General features: G+C 39.4%; 1 protein-coding gene across 1 annotated transcript in view; it reads right to left on the bottom strand.

Moving 5' to 3' along the window:
* The window catches only part of Dcc (DCC netrin 1 receptor), a 1,074,495-nt gene that overhangs the window by 24,201 nt on the left and 1,026,865 nt on the right, over positions 1 to 23,429 (bottom strand). Inside the window, exons 26-27 of the mRNA XM_032886223.1 lie at positions 17,208 to 17,369; positions 10,590 to 10,802 (exon numbers count right to left, since the gene is read on the bottom strand). Coding sequence (XP_032742114.1) covers positions 10,590 to 10,802; positions 17,208 to 17,369 — 375 coding nt within the window. The remainder of the gene's footprint in view (positions 1 to 10,589; positions 10,803 to 17,207; positions 17,370 to 23,429) is intronic.

Genomic DNA, 23,429 nt, shown 5'->3' with positions numbered 1-23,429 from the left:
ATTTGACCTAGGTTTACTATTGAACCTTTCTTAATAACAACTCAGTTGTCACTTATCACTTCTGTCTTTTCCCAGTGTATAAACTCATTATTCCCTGGGTACAAAACTTTGAGGTAAGAGTATTATTTTACCCATAAATGTACAAATGTCATTGGTAGACCTTCCTGATTTAGTTTTGTGCTTGCCCAACTGTCTGGGAGTAGGATACACAGTGACATCGTTCAGAATGAGATTTTGTTTAGCCTCAGCTGTTTAGTGACAATGGTCCCAGTTTAAGTTCTCATAGTCCTAGGTTCACACCAGGCAGGAATGGGCATGGTTTATTTTACAGTTGCTGTGTAATGCAGAGGTGCGAAGCTTGTGCAAAGTGGCAAGTTTCTTGCTGTGTACAGCTAACAGTAAATAAACTACTAATGAGCAGGACTGTATTACAAAACAATGATTTCCTTTATTATACTGAGATACCAGAATAGGCTGGGTCCTCTAAAAGTCTGGCTGGCTGAGATTCCAGTTTTTCCTGTTTGCATTGCAAGTGGGGGTCAATGAAAAGTTTCATCCCATTCTCTTAGTATCAGTCAAAGAGTTAAGTCTATGCCTGGTGAGTTACTAATGACGAGAATATTTCCCTATATGATGCTTAATAAACTCTTCATTACTCAATATATTCTCCCATTTGGAATTCCCAAATATTTATCTTTTTGTACAAAGATTGGAAGTCAATTCTGTGGTTAGAAATGAATTCACCTTATCTTTAAGTTACTCTTCTTTCAACATCTACATGGCGAAACTTACTTTAGCATTCAAATAAGAAAACACAAACCATTATAAGTGAATAATTAGATGGGGGGAAGGTGAGACCCAAGTGACCATTGTTTGATCCCTGTACATATTAGGAATGACTACCACAAATAAAAGCATCACAAAACAAAATTCAATGAAAATGTAAATAGTTTGTTATGAAACTAAGACCGAGCAAAATCTGGGGCACTTTTCTTATTGTCTTTGCTCTACAAATACAGAAGCTAGAATATTGTAGACTATCAGAAACATCCCATAGAAAATACAATAGCTTGGATACTATGCACTGAGAGAAGTATTTTTTCCGCTTATGCTTGTCTGCAGAATGAACAAGAATATGAACTTACAGTTGTGTGCTCCCTAATGACAATTTCCAGTAAGAACGTCTGAAGGATCATCTCACTGACATGGTTAGAATTCATTCACTTTTTTATTTTAGTATCTTGTGGGGTTTACTACATATTAGGCATTGTTATAATATAAGAAAATATCAAGAACATGCACTTCTCTGCCTCTAAATGTTAGTTTTAGAAAATGTGCCAGAGGAATGAAATATTTCTTTGGGATCATACTACACACAGAATTAGTAAAACATTAAACTCTGGGAAGCATGGAAAAATTAGACCAACCAATTGTTTGTCACCTGCAGGTGGGGAAGGACAGATTGGTAGGGAAGCTGCCTCAGAGGTGGTCAGGATATTTTTATGGGCACTGTCAGTTGCTTCAAAGGAAGCCAATGTCTAATTATAGATATTTGAGTCAAAGAAATCAAAGATGCTACCAAAAGAAAAAAACCTCCCTGACATTAAAGTCATCAAGGGAATTTAGAAAAAAATTCACCGTTTACTACCTTCAAGTTTTATTTCTCATGGTATAGCACTGTTCCTTGGGTGTTTTACATATACACTCTCCCTTACTGTCAGCTGATTGAGTGCAGGACCTACTGCCTTCTGAATTTAGAATCTGTGAACCAGTCAAAGGGTTTGTGACATCTGGATGACAGAGGAGGAATCAGGGACAAAGAGAAAGAATAAAGAATAAAGGAATAATAAGAGAATAAAAATAAAAGAGAAAAAAGAATAAAAGAAAAATAAAGGAAGGAAACATTTTATTTCTTAAGCAGTTATTAAAGAAACAGGATTTTAAAAAAATCTTTCTCTGTACCTCTCTCACATCTCCTCTGGGGATAGCCACTAGAGGGTTCCTGTCACCAGGGACACAGAGGCTCCCAGGACCCAATGGAATGAATTTAGCTAACAGAGAAGGGGAAGATAGAACCGAACCGGTTGAGAGCACCTCCAGTAGACATCATGACTCCGGGTTGAGGGATGGGGCCACCCACCCATCTCAAAGTTTTTAACCCAGAGATGTTCCTGTCTTAAGGAAGAACAGGGACAAAAAAATGGAACAGAGACTGAAGGGACGGTCAACCAGGGACTGCCCCACCTAGGGACCATCATGTATGCAGACACCAAACTCAGCATTGTTGCAGTGGTCAAGAAACGCTTGCTGACTGGAACCTAGTTTGGTGGTTCATGAGGAACCAGTTGTCACCAGCAACTGACCAACGCAGATGTGGATGCTTAAAGCCAACCATCAGATGGAGCTCAGTGAACCTGATGGGGGAGCTGCAGGAGGACTGGAGGGGCGGAGTGGGATTGCAACCAAATTGGAAGAACAAGGTAGGCTGACTGACCACCCAATTCTCCCAGAGTCTAGACCACCAATCAAGGAGTGTACCTGGAGGGATCCATGGCTCCAGAAACATATGTAGCAGAGGATAATCTTGCCTGACAGCAACGGGAAGGGAGTCCCTTGGTCCTGTGGAGGTCTGATGCCCCAGCGTAGGGAGATGCTGGAACGGTGGGGTGGGAAAGTGTGGGTGGGTGGGCAAACACCCTCATACAGGCAAAGGGGAAGGGAGAGGACAGATGCAAGATGTAGGATTTGTGGAAGAGTAACCAGGAAGTAGGATATCATTTGAGAAGTAAACAAATGGAACGATTAATAATTAAAAAAATCTTTCTCCCAACCTATTTTTATCACAAGCCCCATTGAACACATATTTACTTCTTAGATGTATTTTATGTTTAATCATTAATTATGATAACACCTTTAGGGAAATTATATAATTTAATTTCCTTACTACTCACATAAACATTACTTTAATTACCTCCTGTTTGTTTTGATTTTACTATCACCCTTTATAGGTTCAATTACACTCATTAACATCAGAAAAGTATCCTAATTTATTTTATAGATTACATATGATATTCATCCAGGTGAATTGAGTGAACTAGAAGTTTTGTTGAACCCTGAGTCACTATGCATATAAATTAGTCATTCTTGTGATATGGGAAATCTAAGAGACATTATGACCAACCCCAAAATGACAAGACTTCCCGGCTTATCACAGAAGTTCATCTTCTGTAGAAAAATTTCCTATGGAAAATTTTAAATCTTGATTATCCATCTTCAGTTAGACAACGAAATAAGAGGCATTTTTGAGAGTAGAACTTTTCAATTATATATATATATGTATATATATATATATATATTACATTAATGCTCTCATAAGTCACTGAGAATCTCTATAATTTTGGGGGTGTCTATCTGGAAAATTAAAACATTGATTTTTTTCACAGAATCTTTGAGCAATGTTAAAGTGCTCAGCTCTTGGTCCTAGGTTATAGAGAGGTGTCTCAGTTACAAGATTTTCCAAACAAGTCTTAAAAAATGAAATGAAGGAAGGGAAACCCACAGTCAGGATGTAATATATGAGAGAAAAAAATAAAATAATTCAAAACCACTTATACATTAAATAAAAACAAATACCCAAATAATTACAAAACCACAACAAAGAAAAGCAGACCCTGGGGATGCTCTACTATAACTGAGCCTATTATGTAGGGTGTGATGAATAAGGAAGGGTAAGTGACCTCTAACAGGTTACATATAATGAACAATGTGAGAGTCTAAAAAACCTATAGACACAGTTTATATAGCTTTGAACCTGTGGATACAAACCACATGCGTTTGTGTGATCACACACACACACACATACACACAGAGAGAGAGAGAGAGAGAGAGAGAGAGAGAGAGAGAGAGAGAAAGAGAGAGAGAGAGGAGAGAAGAGGGGGAGGGAGAGAGGGAGGGAGGGAGAGAGGATAAACTGCATTTCAAGTGAGTTATCAACACTACTAGGCATTCCAAAAATCCTCTGGTCAGAAGCACATGCTCTGTTTTAAATTAAGACGGCTTCAAAGTGTAAAGTACAGAGCGCCAGCTGCCGTATCACCTAGAATTCCTTAGGAACATCAAACTGTTGGAGTCTTCTCTAGTTCCCCTAAAGTAGAACCTGTATATGTAAAAGATTTAGACTTGACTCTCCAACACGTGAAATTCTTGCTACAGAAAGAAATGTCCATGATAAATATAGAATTCAACCTGCATCTCCAGTCACATTGAGAAATATTCTAGTATCACAGCAACGATTTACGCTGCCTGTGTCTCAGAGGAAAGATGTCTCTAGCATTTTATACATGGTCAGTGTGAAATCACCCCTTTATTCCATTTTTTAATCATTGGCTTCTGCTCCTCACTTCTGTAACCTCTCTGCCTTGTTATTTTCACTACAGAGGAACAGCTAAGACAAGAGTTTCATCTGGGATTGGGAGATGCTTGTAACTTCAAATCCAGCCTCACAGCCAACCATTGGACCGAGCACAGAGACTCCAATGGAGGAAAGATGTAGAGAAAGGACTGAAGGAGCTGAAGGAGTTTGCAATCCCATAGGAAGAACAACGATATCAACCAACCAGACCCTCCAAGCTTCCACGGACTAAACCACCAACCAAAGAGTACACATGGAGGGAGCCATGGCTCCAGCTGCATATGTAGCAGAGGATGGCATTGCCAGGCCTCAATGGAGAAGAAGCCCTTAGTCCTGTGACGGCTCGATGCTCCAGTGTAGGGGAATGTCAGGGGGGTGAGGTGGTGGTGGGTGGGTGGGAGTCTGAATATCCTCATAGAAGCAGGGGGAGGGGAGGGGATAGGGAGGTTCAGGGGGGGAAACCGGGAAAGGAGATAACATTTGAAATGTAAATACATAAAATATCCAAAAAATGATTTTGCTTCTCTATGGGACCATTTCAGGGAGATGCAGTGCTTACAAAGACACGTAGGCAGACATGTTCCCGTCAGATTTGCCACAGTGCTAGAGGTAAGGCCTTACTGGAACCTACACTGATGTAACAGAGGTCAACTTTCTGGCTGTTCAATGAATTGATGGTTTCAGAGTGAGTCCTGCTCTAATGGACGGGACAACAAATCACTCTAAAGTAGGTAATAATGTTCACAAGGCTCTGAGCTATTCTGTTCTCTGAGTTCTAGGAGGTGATCCATTTCACTATGGCTGTTATACCTGCAAATATATACAGGAGAATATGGTATTTCACAAATTAGCTCATGTTTGACCAGACATATCATTAAATACTGTTTTATTAAATATTTATTCAAAATATAGTTATTAAATATAAATATAAAATTCAATTTCTTTAATATTAAATTGCACTAAATATGAAAATTTATTTAAATAAATATAAACTATTTATTAAATGTTAAATCCCAGTGTAGGATGTGACAGAGCCTCTGCGTGATACTGGATCAGAAGTTTCTAAGTTAAGAACAACAATGCCAACCAACCAGAGCTCCCAGGGACTAAACCACTACCTAAAGACTATACACAGACTAACCCATGGCTCCAGCTGCATAGGTAGCAGAGGATGGCCATGTTGGGCACCAAAGGATGGAGAAGCCCTTTGGTCCTGCCAAGGTTGGACGCCAAGGGCAGAGGAAGGTAGGTGGGGGGGGGCGGTAAGGGGCGTGGATGAAGGGGGACACCTGCATGGGGGAGGGGGAGGGGATAGGGAGCTTATGGACAGGAAACCAGGAAAGGATGTAAATAAAAAAATATATCCCATAAAAATTAAAAAAGTTAAATACTATAATTTTATAAGCATATCTCACGTTAATATACTTTGATTTCTTAAAGTTACACTTGAAAGCAGTACCTTTCTAGGTTAGAATTTATTTTCTCTAGTTATGGTGGGAAATTGAAGCACAAAGTATTTAAATGGCATATTCAACAACCGAGGTGGTCAGTTAGGATAGTAGGCCTTCCTGCCAGAGGGGTGGGGTTGGGGTAGCTGTTTGCTTGTTTGTTGCTAGTCAGTGCTTTTATTTCAACTTTCTCTCTGATGGATAAGAGACAAGGCTGAATAGAGCAACTCTCCTAGTCTTCATGGGGCCCCTCTGTCCTGCTGTGTTTTCCACACTAAGCCAGGTGTTGGCTATGTCTTGTTTAAAACAGCACAGCCTTTTTCTGTTGAGAAACCAACTGTAGAGCATTTCAAAGGTAAAAGCCAGCATGGACTGTCATTTCAAGTGTAACAAGAAGGGAACTAAAAGTTAAGCCTGCAGTCCCTGATTTTAAAAGCATCCTCGGTTTGCATATTATTGTGGTTTGCAAAATGCACGCTTTATTAGGAAAGGATGACTCGCAGACTGTGTAAATAGAAAGGTGCATGTGACTTACCGAAGTAAGAGAATCAGGGGTGTGAAAGAAAGATGTTTAAGGCAGCAATTTAGAAAAAGACATTGAAAGGGCAGCTATTCAATTTCATTATTTCTATAAGCTGGCATGTACAATCATGTTGTGATACGCCTCTCATTTGAAATCAGCGGTTTGCTTATCTCAGTAATCCACAGACACACACACACACACACACACACACACACACACACACACACACACACACAAATGATAGAATTCTTTTTGCTACAAAAGATAAAAGGCACTCTCCTCTGAAAACCTAAGCATCCTGGTGATGGAGATTCTGGGAACAAGGACATCAATCCTCCTGGATGCCTAAGTTGAAAGTCAACGTTCACAACTCCACAGGATGTCTATTTGTGGTAATGCAGTCTCTACAAGGCCCCGCCTGCCAGAAAATCTTTATGAATTATCATTGGATCGGCCACTAATTTTTACTGTATGTCTCATCATTATAGCTTGCTGATAGTTCAGTTCATTTTAACACATAGTCCTTTTGTTTATTTTCAGTGCTAGGTTTTGAAAACGTGTATTCAACAGTTCATTAGTAGGAGTTTAGTACAGAAACCTTTCTTGACCTTCCCCATACCTTCAAAGAAAGCTCTGGAATCTGACACAAATTGATGAACTAAAATAATGATCTATAACATACTTACACAGCTGAGATTTTGACAGTGATGTTTAGAATCTTTTTTTTTTAAGATTTGTGATTTACTCTGTGTGTGTGTGTGTGTGTGTGTGTGTGTGTGTGTGTGTGTGTGTGTGGTGTCAGCATGAGTGAATGTCATGTGTGCAGGTGACCACAGAGGACAGAAGAGGATACTGGATTCCTTGGAGCCTTAGTTTAGGTCACCATGAGCTCTGAACTGGTGGGCTACAGTTGGAAGTCCTTAATCAAACAAAAAGTGTTACCATATTTTTATTCTTTCTCAAATCAAAGGGAAAAGTCCTATACTCCATTCTTAAAGATTATCTGATCTCACACATGAGTAAAGTAGGTGTCAGAGGAGAAACATCACACATCACTCCTTCTGGTGGCACAACTAAGTTCACTAGCTTCCATGGCCTGGCCCTTTCTCCTGTGGAAACGCTGTAGCTCCTGATCCTCTGCGCTGGACTACACAGGAACCGTGGCATGTCTGCTTATTTTAACCAAAGTAACTTAGACCATAGAAGTTTCTGGATCTGTGAGTTCAGGTTGCTCTTTCCACTCTGCATTAAGATTTGAGTTACTTGTAGCACAGGATGGAACTTGTTGAGATCATTTTACACTTTAGGACCCAGTTGTTACAAATTTGGAAGTTGCTTCATTTTATCTGCCTTGATCACCAATTAATTGATCTCATCATTCCATTCACTCTCAAGCTGGCGTACTTTGACTAGGCTTGAAATTGATGAAAGGCATTCACATCCTGGTGCTATTTTCTTTTTATAGTTTTACACCATACCCTATCCATGCCCTATTTTGACCCTTTGTAAGATTTATAAGGAATTTATAATGCAGTAAGCCCAATATTCCACCAAAAATTTTCTATTTAACCTGAGAAGGGACTAAGTCAAATCACTACATCCACAGCTGTGATTTTCAAGGGACAGTGATTGCTCTGTGGAACGTGTAAGGGCAATACTGTTCTTCAACACCATGGACATGAAACTATAAGGTACAGAATCACTTTCTCACAAGATGAAATCTCAAAAGACACCATAAAGACCCTGAGGTCTATTAAGCTAAATCTCTAACTCAGCATGAGGAGGGGGAAAAATGAAGGAATGAGTCTACGTTTGCAGATAGCAGAATTCCAGCCATTATGACAACAGACTGCGTCTCTAATTACCACCCACCACAGCAATGCTGCAAAGCGCTCTGTGATCCCAGAGAGATTGTTACTCCATAATATGCATTGCCCTATTCCTCATATATAAAGCTGGTGCGAGCACAGCTCTGCATTCTCAGTGGGAGGCAAATTGAGGCTGGGACCCTTAACACTGCTCATGAAATATCACATGCAGAAATCCTGTCTAGGAGAGGAGAGCTTTCATTGATGCTAATCGCAAAGCTTTCAAAGCAGAGGAGCCTCTCATTTACCACATTCTTTAAAAATTAGAGCAATGCCTCCCATTACCATATTCTAAAGTAATTATGTTCAGTAAGTAAAGACAAATTCATTACTAATTACGCAGTCTTTATTGTGAAATCCACAGCAAGATTATTTGAGGTATTTTTCTTTTCTGAGCTGACAACAGAATGATCTTACTTCATCAATCAGTTTGACTAAAGTAATGATTTTCTTGGAATTAAAATTTGTTGAAAGCTCTAAGTATTTCATCTTTTGGGCTAAGAAGCATGTAGTTAATGTCAGCACTAATACATTTGTCAGTCTGCTAATTTTTTTTTCTATTAGAATAAGTAAACAGCAGCCCCTTTAAAAAAGCACACTATCCACCATGTGTCAGGAGCAATGTAGGGAGACTTATTTGAAAATCATGAGGTAAGGCATTATAAAATGCACAGGAGTCCGGGGCAGACAATGAGGAGGAACATAAAAAGAAAGGCATTTAATAATTCGGGCGAGGGTAGAGTACATCTCACAAAATGTAAATGGAAGATAGCCTTTAATGGAGAATTATGAAAAAAGAAATCAAATCAAATCAAGAACTCAAGACAGAAGGGTTGGAAAATATGAAAGGAGAGGTAGCTTCTGATAAAGAATTCAAACAAGATGGGAGCAATAGTCAAATAACAAAAGGCTCATAGTGGACAATAGAGAGAGTCGTGATGTGGCTTTGTTTGCATGTCCTTCCACCAGCTGTTACCCATTTAGATATGGCTATTATTTGATGGAATATATTCTGGGACAGTACAAGCCCCTGATCCTATTCCTAAGGACACATTTAGGCTCCACCGAGCTAGAGTCTGTTTAATACTATTTTAATTAGAAGACTATATTGAAAAAGGCCGGTTCTCTGTTCTACTCTCAGTTGCCCCCAAACTCAACATTCCCTTTGCTGAGTTTGCTCTCCTACAGCTTCCCAGTTCAGCTTGGTTGCCGTAAACCAGATCCCAGATCAAGTGCCACTTCTACATTAATTTTTTTTCCTTTCACTTAAAATAGCATTCAAAAATTATTTGGTAGGAATGTGTGGCAGAACAAAGCACCCATCCCGTTGCTTGGAAATCAAAGATGGGAAAGGAGGTAATGACTAGGGTCTTCCCAGTAAAATTATTATTATTATTTTTTGGCTTTCTGTTCAAGGAAATACTATTACTTACAAAAAAAAAAATAATTTCTTCTGCCGTATTTTGGATTGAATGTTCCTGGATAAAGACTTGAACCCCAGTGTGGTGATCTTTTGAGACAGTAGAACTCTAAGCGATGTGTCTACTGAGAGGTCGTTAGTTTATTGGGTCCATACACTCAAAGGGGACTAGAAGACTAGTCATTTCCTCCTTCCTCATCTTTGACTTCCAATCAATGGAATGGGTGGTTTGTCCTGCCACACATTCCTACCAGGACTGATAGGCTGCTGCCTCACGACAGTCAATAAGTCATGAACTAGAACCTTCAAAACTAGGGCCCAACTAAACTTTCCTGTTACTTTTAGTGAGAGCATAATGACACTTCTGACTGACACAAGATAAAAAAATAACAAAAAGTGTCATTGCAGTTTAGTTTCATGATATTACATAATTAGTCATCTTTGGTATACAATAGTAAGCTACTTTGCTTCCCTTATTAAAATGTGAATGAAGATGACATATGGGTTATAGTATTAAACCCATAATTATTTTGGATACTTCATTATTTCCTTTTAACAGTTTTGGGACATTTGACATAACACTTTTTACATCTGTTTTTTGTCACTAAATAAGTTGAACATAAACTGAGAGGCACAGATAAATTCCTAAAATATTAGAACCTATGCTTTCTGGTGGTAAAAGTAGTAGGTAAACGAGCATTGCCCAGCTGATGCTTAGAGTGAAATAAGTTGCTTACAGTATTATCCACGTGTCAGTTCTCAGATTACTTCTCAATTACCAGTAACAAACATGAGTACAACGGGCAGGCAATCCACCTGAGAACACACTGATAACCAGACCTTCTCAATTTCTCTTCTGCACTCAAGTAGAGGGGTCACTGATTAGAACAGCACCTTGTTAAGGGTCACGGGTACTCACCTGGCTGCGACAAAAGCGGTGTGTAAGGGACTTTTGGTTCTATTGCACTCATAGGTGGAGGTAGCAAAGGGTTTGCAAAACTTCGGAGTGGGTGAGTTGGCCGCACACAGGCTGTAGGGATGGTTCTGCTGGGGGCTTCTTCACTGCTGGGATGTTCAGGCTGAGCTGGGGGCAGCATGGGTTGTTGTTGTGCTGTTGGTCCTTCACTCACAGCTGTCGGCAGAAACAAGGAAACCAGGTGTCATTGAAGACGTAGCTTACTTCCCCCACCTTTCCAGAATCAGTCCAGGCAGAAAAGATGAGATCTGGCAATCTCTCCTCTGTTTTATGTGACTTCTTATGTTTCGGTCTCAGGCATGTACGGAATACAATTAGCTCAACCCCTTTCAACAGTAGAAACAGGTCCATTAGGACATGGCGTGGCTCTCAGGGACACTAACACAATATATTCCTACTAACTCTATTGCCTGAACTGTCTGGACCCTGTAATCATAAGTGATGAAGTGAGAAAAAAAAGAGTTATCTTTCCCTTTCTAAGTCGTAATGTCAGCGGAATTCAACCGGTTACGGCTGCGTTATTATTACCAGCCAATATGCCAATTTTGCTGCGATTTAAACATGCCGTGTCAACTGTCAAACAAATCAGAGTTGCAGGGTGCTCAGAGGCATTGCTCATACACGATACAAATAATAACCACTATCATTATCTCCCATAACAAAATAGGAGCACATTGAGCTAAAAGTTATATGAGATGTGATTTAACTGGAGCAAGTTTCCCGAACTCGGAGTTATGGTATTTTTTTTTCCCCTTTGATAGCAAGCCTTGTAATTTTCAGGCAAATTACTGAGTTGAAGAGGTTTCCCACAGTCATTTGTGACAGCCTTGGGGTGCCTGGACAGCTTTGTATATTAAAAGGCACCTTTCCCCCTGGGGAACACAGTTGAGTGAGACTAAAATATTTCAAGGCATTTTCTGTTGCTACGGACAGGGTGCGTCAACTTTAACCATTTGTTCTTATGCAGAGCCGGAAGGTCCGAGTTAAACTGCAGATAAAAGGAACTGCCTATGAGGAGTAAGTGGTGTTGACTCTATATGGGTATTTCTAGTTATTTATTTCTTAGAAAGAACTGTTTGGGTAAAAATCGGAAGATGCGATATTGCTTTCTTAACATCTCACTTTGGAAGGATAATGTCAAGGTGGAATTATCTCAAAATAGTAAGTTTAGGAGATGATTTCTAGAGGACTCTGAGAATCTCACGAAGGTCAGCAAAGGGCAGAGGAGATAAAGAAACAGTCTGGTAATGCTGAAGGAACAGACTTGAAAGATAAAAAGATCAAGGTGTCCTGTGAAAGACATGCAGAGGTGATGCATCTTCCAGAGGTATTTTTATTCATCCTTCTTGCTTCATGGGGGGGTCAGAGGTCCTCCGGATGAGAGAGTAGCCCGTGGGCTACATCCGTTAGAGGTGGAGGTAGAAGATGCACAGTTGACTTAGAAAATGAGAGTAATCAGAATTTAAAATCTGATTAGTCTTGGGCCGTCTTCAAACAGGAAACCTTAAGTAAGACAGCCAACTGCCAAACCTCCCATAGAGGTCTCACAAGAAACTAAATTGCTCCCATGATCAAAATGGGAGAGGAATATCTTTGTATAGGATCAGAGAGTGTCCTGGGATGTTTGAAAGTTTACTTTTACAGAAAGAGAAAATATTAGGTTTTCACTTTGGACTTATGTTTAAGCTGACATACAAAGTGACCAAATGAAGATTTAATAATTTAGCTATTTCTAAAGCTGAGTATGTTTTCCCCGTTGCTTCTGGGGGGTAGCCGTATTGCTTCTTTACTCCTGGTCCTTAAAGGTGGCTCGCTTTGAGGAAGGAATCCTTGTTTGCACGTTCTTCACACCAAAGGGAGTCATTTGAGTGCTAGCCTGCAGGAAACAACTAGAACCCTGCAGGCTCTTTCAAAAATGTCCGCAGAGATGATTCTCAGATTGGTTCTGAGTAATGGGGCCATACCATAACACTAACTTATGAGGACAGGAAAAGAAATGCCACCTTTCCCTTCTTATAAATTTGTTTTAGGGAATTTTCTCTATGGAACATGTACTATAACAACCCCTACCTGTTCCTAGAGCTCCCTGAGCATTGAAGAAACAATGGGAGGTTTTGAATGCCTACAGTCCCTTGATTTCTTCTCCTTCCTTTAATTCTTTACTTTCTCTTGTATTTGGACGTGAAGTGTTCATAATAAAATATTATTGTATTCTGGAGTTTAATAAAATTTACCTACATCTTCTCTAAGAATTTGAACATCTGTCTCTTATTCTGACGAAACTTTCGTATGTCCTGTGAATATGTTGATGGCAATGATTTCACTGAAAGTCGTGAGTTCTAGGTCCTAAAGACACTCCGGACACTTGGCTAACTTAAGAGCCTATTCTTGCATAAAAGTGCTTGATGGCCTCCTGGCTCACTCAGGATCTGTGGCTCCTCTCGATTCCTCTCATTACTCAAACCTTTCCCAGATCATTGGCTTCCCTTCTTCCCAGTTCTCATTTCTATATAACCCTGACCTTCCAGCCTTGTGCTCTCTTGTCCTCCCTTGTATCTTTGTCCTATTCTCCTTCTCTCTCCCCCTGTTCCTTCTCTGTTCTCTGTGCATTTGCTGATCATGTTCTGTCTTCTACTCTCTTTCCATGCTCTGGATGCTTCTGTCAGTGCTCTCCTTCACATGTACAATAAAAGCCTACCCTTCAACCGTCCCTTGGAGTGTCATCCCTCCCTTTGCCCACTGAAAGCATTCTTAGTCACTTCTGTTCTCATGCCATTTGTTTGCATCAGCATCAACAAGAACTCTACAATTCTCTTCATTCCTGGTCCTGCCTTTCTAGCCTTCCAGCTGTCTAGCATTATTCCTGCTGGGATCGCCATGATGGGACGATGAACTAAGTGGGACATACCCTTTGTCTAATTCATCCTTAGTGACTTACACGAGCACAATGTGAAGCCTGATATGTGAGAAAGGAGGCCCATGAGAAGGAAATAATAGAAAACAATTCATAAGAGACAAGTTGTTAAAAAATACAGTGGAAGAGAGTTTTCACAAATAATTCATAATTCTTGAAATTTAAGAAAATGCTTGGGGCTGGAGAGATGGCTCAGTGGTTAAGAGCACTGACTGCTCTTCCAGAGGTCCTGAGTTCAATTCCCAGCAACCACATGGTGGCTCACAACCATCTATAAATAAAGTAAATACATCTTAAAAAAAAAAAAGAAAGAAAATGCTTTCAGAGTTGGCTGATATTTAAAGCAGCCGAATCCTCAAATGAACAGCTTAGCACTCGCTCCAACAGGGAAATACTGCATGGTAGCTGTGTCCATTTAGCCAGTTCAGACACCAGCTCCAGGACATCAATGCAAAACAAATTGTCTCAGTGACTTGGCATTTATCTGTGTGAAGAGCTCTGATAGCAAAGAAAAGCTCCCTTCGACCCCAGGATACAGCTTCCTTGCAATTCAGAGCATAGTGAGAAGCAAATGGGTGTCGGCAAGGCACTCATTTTCAAATGATGAAATAGTCAGAATTCATTGTAGAAATAGCATACAATTACACGGCAGAGTCAAATCTCAAGGTACTTTATAATAATTAATGTCAACATTCAAAACACTTGCTAGAGAGTAACTGGCAGAAATACTGCGAAAATGGAAACGAGGATTTTTCTTCTATCTGAAAACTGCAATGGTTGATAGAATTACGGTTCTACCAACAGCATGGAGCAGATGCTGAGGCATGAACGCCCCCTCTTGGAACCTATTTTAGACATTAATCTTGGAAGAACAGCATTATGAACTATTCCTCAGTAACCTAATTCCTCATAGCCTGGTATGTTTAAAAGACCCCCCTAGAAAAAGGAATGAACCCTTCCACTGTGCTCCTGATTTCATCTGGCACGAACTCCATTTGGTAGCCAACTTCCAGTTCATGGGAGAAAAACAGCATCGGGCAAATCTGTGAAGCATCCTCAGTGTGGCTAGGATGAAATGGAAACCTCTCATACACCTCTTCCACAGACCTGTCTAATGGATGAGAGAAACGAGACACTGCGTCGTTATGATGTGCAGAAAGAAAGCTCCATCCAAGACTGCCCGTTTGGGAGATTGCCAAAGTACAGGACTGACCTCCTGGGGCAGCAACTTACAACAAAGGCAGCTTCTTATAGGAGCGGTGCTGTGGTTATACAGGTGGGATTATTGGTCCATCGATCTGGAAATGCGAATGCTATTACTGGGACTCCCCTTTCCTTACGGAAATCCTGCTTTGTTTATGACTTCAGAAACCATCAGGCTTTGGGCGCGGGGCTGTAGCATTTCCTCACTTAAGACTTTCTGGGTTCTTGAGATAGCTATGGAGAAGTAGAGCCTCTTCACTTGGCCACATTGACTTTATCTTTTCCTGTGCACCTTTCTTTGATCTTCAAGGACACTAATAAGGCAGTTCTACCCAGAGCCATGAAGTGTTTTCTCCTTGAGAAAGGCTAGGGGTGTTTCGTGTTCTGCAAGGCATGTAGAAACCAATATCAAGGAGTGGGATGTTAACGATCATTGACAGGGACTTAGAGACTATTTTGTTTTCTAGAAAAGAGGGCATTTATCCATTTGTCTTCTTTTCCAGGCAATTGCTTGAAGCACATGAGATGTTACTTCTTTTGCAGTGCATATATTTTGTTGAAAACTACTTGCTGAACGAATGAATGTATACATTTTAAAGCAAAGTATAAATCATGGCCAGAAATAAAATTTTCAGTGCCTGGTAATTTGGGTGACGTTCAAAAATTATACAGTAGTTTGCTAAGAAAGCATTGTTTACATAAGCACACAATTGTTCTGGTATGTGGTTTATTATTTTCTATTATACTGTAGGGTTGCTTTCATTTGCTAAATCCTATTGATCGAGGGTTATCAAAACAAAACTCTATTAAGGAGTGTAAATGTTTTGAATGATTAACTAACTTTTAATGTGCTTCATTATTTAGTGTTGACAAAAAAATAAAAAATAAAAACAGGGGGAAGGCACAGATTTCCATATAGGCCCTGTATTTATACTTCCCCATTACCAAAATAAAGTTGAGAAGAGGAAATTTCTTTTAATCATAGACAAAAAAAAAGTGTTTCTTAATACCAGTGCATTTCCTATTCATTAAAATTAAACTTTTGAATAATTTATCCCAGGATCCAATAAGAGACAATTCCACAACCTACACTAACTCAAGAGAATAATAATAATAATAATAATAATAATAATAATAATAATAATAATAATAATAAAAAGGAGAGCCTTAGGGCAGATGGACACATTTGCTTACAAACATTGGCAGCAAAGGGAATGGTGGTTAAAAAGAAATACTTTCTAATAAGAGAAGCACTGAACTTTGGTTGATGCCAGCCATGCCAGAAGGAACAGAGCAAAGTTGTGCCACAGATGCCACTTCAATGTCCCTTTAAAGCCCTAAGATAGAGGTAGAATAAAAGCAGTAGAATCTGATCACATGAAGGGAGTTCAGGTCAAGGTCAGGAACAGAGAGGAGACTTGTGGGCTTTTTTATATTTTTAAATAGACTCCAGTGCGTGGTTGTTTTGAGATTTAGAACTTTCCAACTTTCCAGCTGTTGGGCTTCCTGTATGTCTTCCCCTTTCCTCCAGTTCCTGTGATTTTGGCGTTTTTTTTTCCCCCTCCTGAGATTTAGCGCACAACTCTATTTGGTAGATGTGATGTGCAGTGAGAAAAGGGAAATGAATCTAATTCTCGCCTGGCAGATTTTTGATGCCTTTTAATTCTAACCTTGCTACATTTGGACGATTTATGATTTCTTAGAGCTGCCCCTGTTGAGTTGGGAAAAATATAGCTTACCTCACGAAGATATTTTATTGCTGTGCTATCATATCTATTACTGAGCCTCCTCTTGAACACCGGCTGCTGAGTCACCTGTTCTTAACTAAGAGATGAAAGCCGTAAAATCGATTTAAAGATGCTGTGCTCAAAGGAGGGGAGGAGAATCAAATGGCATGGGAGAATTCGCCGCGTGGATGGGAAAGCTTTGCTCTCCCAACCCTCTTGGTCTTTTTCTAATAAATGGCATTTTGTTCTAGCAACTGCTCCCCCTCCAAAACGTGAAAAAGTCTTGCTTACGCAATTAAAAAAACGCTAAGGATTCATCATGTTCTGTTCACTGGCACTAGGTAGAGATCTTTTAATTTAACGCAGAGATACTTGATCGAATGTATTGAAGGACAACCCTTGATTTATAACTTCGTGGCTAGCAGGGGATCATTTTGAAACAGCTACTACTCCATTGTGTGATGGAACCATATGCTCTTTATTGCCCACCAGACACATTTGTCTGTGGTGTCTGCTGTGGAAAGGGTCCTAGGGAGTTGCTCTAACAGCATGGCGCTGGGATCCACATGTTAAATGTGTTGAGCAGGAAAATTCCTGTACCAGGGTCACAGGCATTGAGTCTTTCCAAAGAATAATTAATTAGACCAGAACGATACACAGAGGTGATCTTTCCGTCACTAACATTTGTCACGGTAAAACAGAAACAAAATGCATTACACTGACTTCTTCCTGCTCCGAAACCTCGGTCCACAGACAGTGTTGGGAATGGTACTGGCCGGAGAGTGAACTGTGGATGCGGGTATCCACAGGTGGGAGACGGGAGGATTCCTGGATACTGGGCACTTTCTAGGGTTGGTACAGGGATGGCACTCACGACAGCTGCAAAAGAAAAACATTAGTTATTTTTAAAAAAAATTCACATAGCCTCCTGGCAAACATTAAAGGAAATTACTAAGTCTTTAAAAGACTAATATTCTCCATAGTATCACTGGCATTCTCTTAATTCTTCTTGTAAATGTCCTTCTTGATGTAGGACAGAGAGCTTACTTCTAAAACATATCTCCTTCCGGCTTCAAACTTGCCATGGCTCTGAGAAAATAATTAAGTTACAGTAGAGGCACCTTAATATTCCTGTGTTTCTATTTCAGGCTTTTTGTATCCACCTTTCTTCCTAGGAGAAACGTGGAACAAAAAGGGTTAGGCTGTGACGAAGTTCGTGCGTGCTGGAGAGTGCGCTTAAGGGCTGTTGGGAAATGTGATTTGATCGTGGAAATGAATGCATTGCTGTCAAGAGGCATAATGCAAACACAATCCCAAGGCTACTCTGTATCTATAACCAGAGTTTATCTTTAGGCAAATCCTTGTAACACTCAAAGTTGACCAGAAGAGTGCACACTCTATAGAGCTACCTGAATGTTACCTGAAAATACCAACAGTGTGTTTCTTCTGACTGAAACCCACAGAAAAAACACTCATGGCACGCCTTGATGTTTAGACAGTGATTATTACTCTGATAGCAAGTTTTAATATTTAGTCATTGGATAATTATAAAACGGTGAGTATTTGGTAATCATTTATTACCAAAACACGGACTTCATTTACGCCAGCTATGGGAATGGTTAGTTTGGGTAGTAAATGGAAAAAGAAATAAATAGAAAGGACATGAGTGCTTCTAGGTATGGTGGCGGAGAAGGTCTACTGTAAAAGGGAGAGCATGTCCAGGTGCAAAGACATCTGGGAAAGTTCCCAGTGAATAAACCCTCAGCTGAGCCTTGGGAGAAGATGGGGGAGGAGGAACCTAAAAGCCAGGTGAGTAAAGGGTAAATAAATGGGAGTTTCTCCTTGGCTGCGTAACCCAAATAGATGGAGTAAAAAGTGATAGACAACTGGGGAAGAGCAGTCTCTGGGATGGAGTTTAGGGTAGTGGTAATGTGTGGCAGACAGAGGGACTGTGTAACAGCTAGGAAGGGAGAGATACAGGGAGAAACTGGCAGCCAGGTTTGATACATTAAATCACTACTTCAGCCATTTGTCTAGGGCTTGAGACCTAACAGGTAGTATGTTGCAGTCTCTGATATAAAGGTTACCTTCTTTTTACAATAGATTATTTACTTTCATTGTAATTCCATCTCTGGATTTATATTCTTGTTTGCACATTTCCCAAAGGGAAGCCTTTTCTTTTCTACAAATCACATTCTCCACTTTACTAATGATGTCACTACATTAGGAAAAAAAAATTTTAGTATACTACTCTGCCACTAGACAGGAAAGGTTTCAAGTCTACTTATATTTGCTTCCTTATTCTTGGTCCAGTTAGCCAGATGTGTCTTCTAAAAGGTACAAACATAAATAACTTGTATAAGTTACAATTTCTTATAGTCAGGAAGTTTCTACAACTACTTTTCAACCAAAATAAAGTAAGACCCCATCTAGATGTGAGTGATAGATTGTTGAAAAGGCTTGGGGTAACAATTCACCCTGAGTGTGAATTCTGCATGTGTTTTTGAAGGTGTTTAGATTGAGTGACTGAAAAAAAAGCTAAGAATATCCATCCACATATATGTAGTTATATATAGGTTAGTCATACTTCATCATTTAGGTCAATATAAGGAAAACATTGAAATACAATTTCTATAACAAGTATTATTCATATATATATATATATGTATATATGTACACATGTAAACGGTAGGTGAAGCAGCCTCTTTTATGCCATTAGTAATGAAATTTTAATAAAACTTAAACTTTCTTATAGCAACATGAAACCCCTAATTGCAGATGAGGATAGGACTCAAACAAAGGGGCAAAACTGGGTAAAAAACCCCATGCTCCAGTGTATAAAGAACAACTATTAAATTAAACATTAAACTGTCTTCTCCTTCTTTTTCTTCTTCTTCTTATTCATTACTTATACTTCAAAATGGATCTTCAATTCTTCTTCTTCTTCTTCTTCTTCTCTTCTTTCCTTTCCTTCTCCTTCTCCTTCTGACCTTCTCAGGGTATATCTCCAACCAAATCCTCCTCCTCCTCCTCCTCCTCCTCCTCCTCCTCCTCCTCCTCCTCCTCCTTCATCTTCTTCCTCTTTTGTGAGGCAGGGGAGGTCAGAAGGGTGGTGGGGCAGCTTTGGGAATACTGGGAAGTGATTATGATCTGGATACATGATGTGAAATTCTCAAATAATCAATAAATAATATTGATGGAATAAAAAGACCATCAGTCAGTCACAGAAATTAGGGATGTTTGCATATGTCTGTGGGAATGGAGAATTTTAGATAGTCAGTCAAGGATAAAGCTTAGTAGTATAAAGCCTTGCCAAAAGGACAGCCTAGCCATGCATTCTGAGAAGGATGATGATGAGGAGTGAATCAATAACAAAATTATGCAATTTAAGTTGTACCAAAACATGTAAAATGTTAAATGTAAAATGTAGCGGGGAAGGGCTGGAGAGATGTCTCAGTGGTTAAGAGCACTGTCCGCTCTTCTAGAGAATCATCAGCCAATCCTCAGCACCCACAAGGCAGCTCACATCTGCCTGTAACTCCAGTTCTCACATATACATAGACGTGTGCAGGTAAAACACCAGTGTACATGAAATAAAAACAACCAAACATTGAATTGTTCTTTAAAAAAAATGTAGAGGCAAAATGCATTGTTTTTCTAAATTATTTTAGAAAGGGCTTTAAAGAGCATTTGAGAATAATAAATGACAATGTCTCCATAAACTTACCACATAAATTTGTGATTGTAGAAAACACACATGCTGACAGTTACAGAAAAAGGTGAACTTTTCAAACTTTCAACGAAGAACAAAATTAAAGCCAGATGGGATCCCTAAGGATTCCCCATATATCAACAAAGGAAAGTTACTATTTTGTTATTCTTTGTGTTTCTCAAGGCACAACGGTGGAAACAGCCTCATTTCTTCAATTGAGTCGTAAACTTTCTAGAATATTATTTGATATTTGAACTCATTAAAGAATTTGGAGGTCATTGATTGTATTTCACGTCTTTGAGTGAGGAGTTACTGTAGCAAGACGTCTAACAATCACACCAGCAAAAGCAGAATGAAGACATTTGTGAACAAATAAATAAAAGTGTACGAACTTTCTTTTCATGGCTCAAAATCTTAACGTCTGAAGTAGTCAATGTGGCTCGTTTTTGAAATCTCAGTGATCCATCAAACAGCTTTAATGGCCGATCAGTGGTTGATCGTTACTTTTTTTTTTTTTTTCCGGAGCTGAGGACCGAACCCAGGACCTTGCAGGCAAGGCAGACCAGGTAGGCAAGCTAAATCCCCAACACCGGTTGATCGTTACTTTGCACTGACTTTTTTACTTATATTTATATTTATTTATATTTTATTGTTGCAATAATAATCTCTTTAGATACAGGCAGGGTCCCTCCCTCCAACTGTACATATCTTTTGAACAATGTTTTAAGTTTATTATAATTCTAACAATAATTTTATAACTCAATATTTAATGCTCCATTTGGAAGAAGAGGTTTATAAAAATCTTCTGGTATGAGAACAAATAAATGCATAGAGAAACTAAAGGAAACCGACACACCTTTTATTTAGGCTGACCATGGTAGAAAGGTTTTACAAATACTATAAGTTTTTAAAGGTAATATCTTTATTGCGTTTTTGCATGTCAAGAATGCTTATTGTCTTATTTCCTAAAGTGTTTAATAAATCACAGCTTTGGTTTTAAGATATTTTGACCATTGATTAGTTTTTTGAATTTAAAAGACTTTTTTGAAAATGATAGACTGTATTCTGTTTGTATGCATCCTCGTATAGGTATGTGTATGCAAGTGTTGTTCTGTCCCAACAGACAAAAGCCAGAGTGTCAGATTCCTCTTGAACTGTAGTTGTAGGATTTGTGAATTCCGGGATCTGAACTTGCATCATTTGCACTCCAAATTTTCACTGTGGGTCTGTCACACTACCTCCTATGGTTCATCCTTGAAGAGACCAGAAGTCGTAAGACAATTAGTACAAAAACGTCATCGTAGTAGGGAGCTAGAGGTCTACACTCATAATGACAGCTACTCAGGAGGCTGAGATTGCAGGACCTCAAGTTTGAGAACAGACTGGTCTATGGCATAAGATCAAAAAACATCCCAGGCAACTTAGTTAGAACTTGTTTCAAAATAAAGGAGAGGACCAAGGTGAAGTGGAGATTTTTGGATTCTTTGGCTTCTCAGTTGTATCATAGGGGTTTTTCTGGAAACTGTCTTATGAGGGGATGTTTTTCTGAGAACAGATACAAGGTGTTTTCCTAGTAGCTTCCTGAAAAGGGGGCATGTTTTGTTCTATTGGAGTGGACACTTGAGAGGACATAGAATGTTTGGGAAGGGTGTAAGTATAACCCAACCAGCAGTGGACCATGCCGTGGCATTGGTTCACCTTGCCTTCTTTGTTGATCATTATTTGTTGTGATTTTATAGGGAGAAACTCACCAAAACAACATCTCATAATATCACAGAGACTTCCTGCTGCTTCCACAGACTTGGAACAATGGACAGAGCCCATTGTTTCTTCTGGATCGAACTCTCCTTGCTGATTTTAAATGGTGTTTGTGAGTGGACTGAGCAACACTGCTGATTCTTGTGATCTGAACTGCTGCCATTCTGACAGCGAAGATTGGAATCAACCAAAACAACTGTGTCTAAACAGGTCCATGTCCCCCTTTGTCCTAATAACTCTTTCTTTCCACTACCTCTGATGGATAGAGGTCCAGAAGGGAGACTAAAGCATCATTTAAGAGCAATTTATTAAAGTAGGTTTTTGAAAAAAAATCTAACTATACACTGGGGCTATATAACTCAGTGGTAGTGTGCTTGTCTTGCATGCAGAAATAGCTGGGTTAACTCCTCAGTGTGTCTGGTTTGGTGTGTGTGTGTGTGTGTGTGTGTGTGTGTGTACGTCATATGAACTTAAAACAAGTTGAATAAAATATTATTTACCGATGTCTCTTCTATTATTTTACCACAGAAATATTAGCTTTCAGAGACAGAGCATATATGCACTGTACACACAAACACACACACTCTCTAACACACAGACACACATGGCATTTTAAGCATTCACTAAATTGTTTATGTATAGCAGCTCAAGGGGCAATACTATCTTTCAGTTTCAATAAATCTCCACTCTGTGGCCAAATATGACAAGGAGTCTCTTCTGACACAGCTTGCTGGCAATTGAATTTACGTCTGACACTGATGCACAGGGAGTTTTCAAGTAGAAAGTTCTTCAGCAAATACATAGCTCCATGAACAGGCACTGTGGCATTTGGGGACTTTTACAACCATCTTAAAAATGTTATCACTAAGTGCAAACTACAGGAACTCTACTGTGAAGACTTGAATTTAAGGCTGTAAGTTTTAAGAACTATATCTTTTCCAGATATTTCTCAAAATGATATATGACTGAATGGAGAGATTTGTTTAAGGAGAACAGAGGGAAATATAACAGTAAAAATAATATGTTTGAGTAAAACGATTGCCCACGCTACCTCTTTTGTCTGCCATGACCTATATATAATCTGGAAGATTTGCCCTCAATAGTATTCTAACCTATTTCTGATGTCCACATCTTCATTGATAAAACCATGTCACAAATGACACTTGCCTGCATACTCTCCAATACCTGCTTTGTAGTTAGACTAAACCTGGTGGCAAAAAAGGCCAAATACTAGAGTTCAACTATCTGGGCACAGTACTTAGGTTTACCACCTGTTAATGGATCTTACAGGCCATATCTAAGGTAGTAAATGACATCCCTACTCTGCGATACCTTCCTTCACCTTCCTTTGTGTATTATCCCAGGTTGGTCTGGTGACTATAAGAATTGCATGAAGAGATGACTGGCATTTTCTAGGACTAAGCTAAGGGTTTCCATCTCTCACTGTTTCACATTCACCTACTTTATCT

Source organism: Rattus rattus, chromosome 15, assembly GCF_011064425.1.
Source record: "Rattus rattus isolate New Zealand chromosome 15, Rrattus_CSIRO_v1, whole genome shotgun sequence".
NCBI classification, from domain to species: Eukaryota; Metazoa; Chordata; class Mammalia; order Rodentia; family Muridae; genus Rattus; species Rattus rattus.
This window is presented reverse-complemented; position numbering and strand designations above follow the sequence as displayed.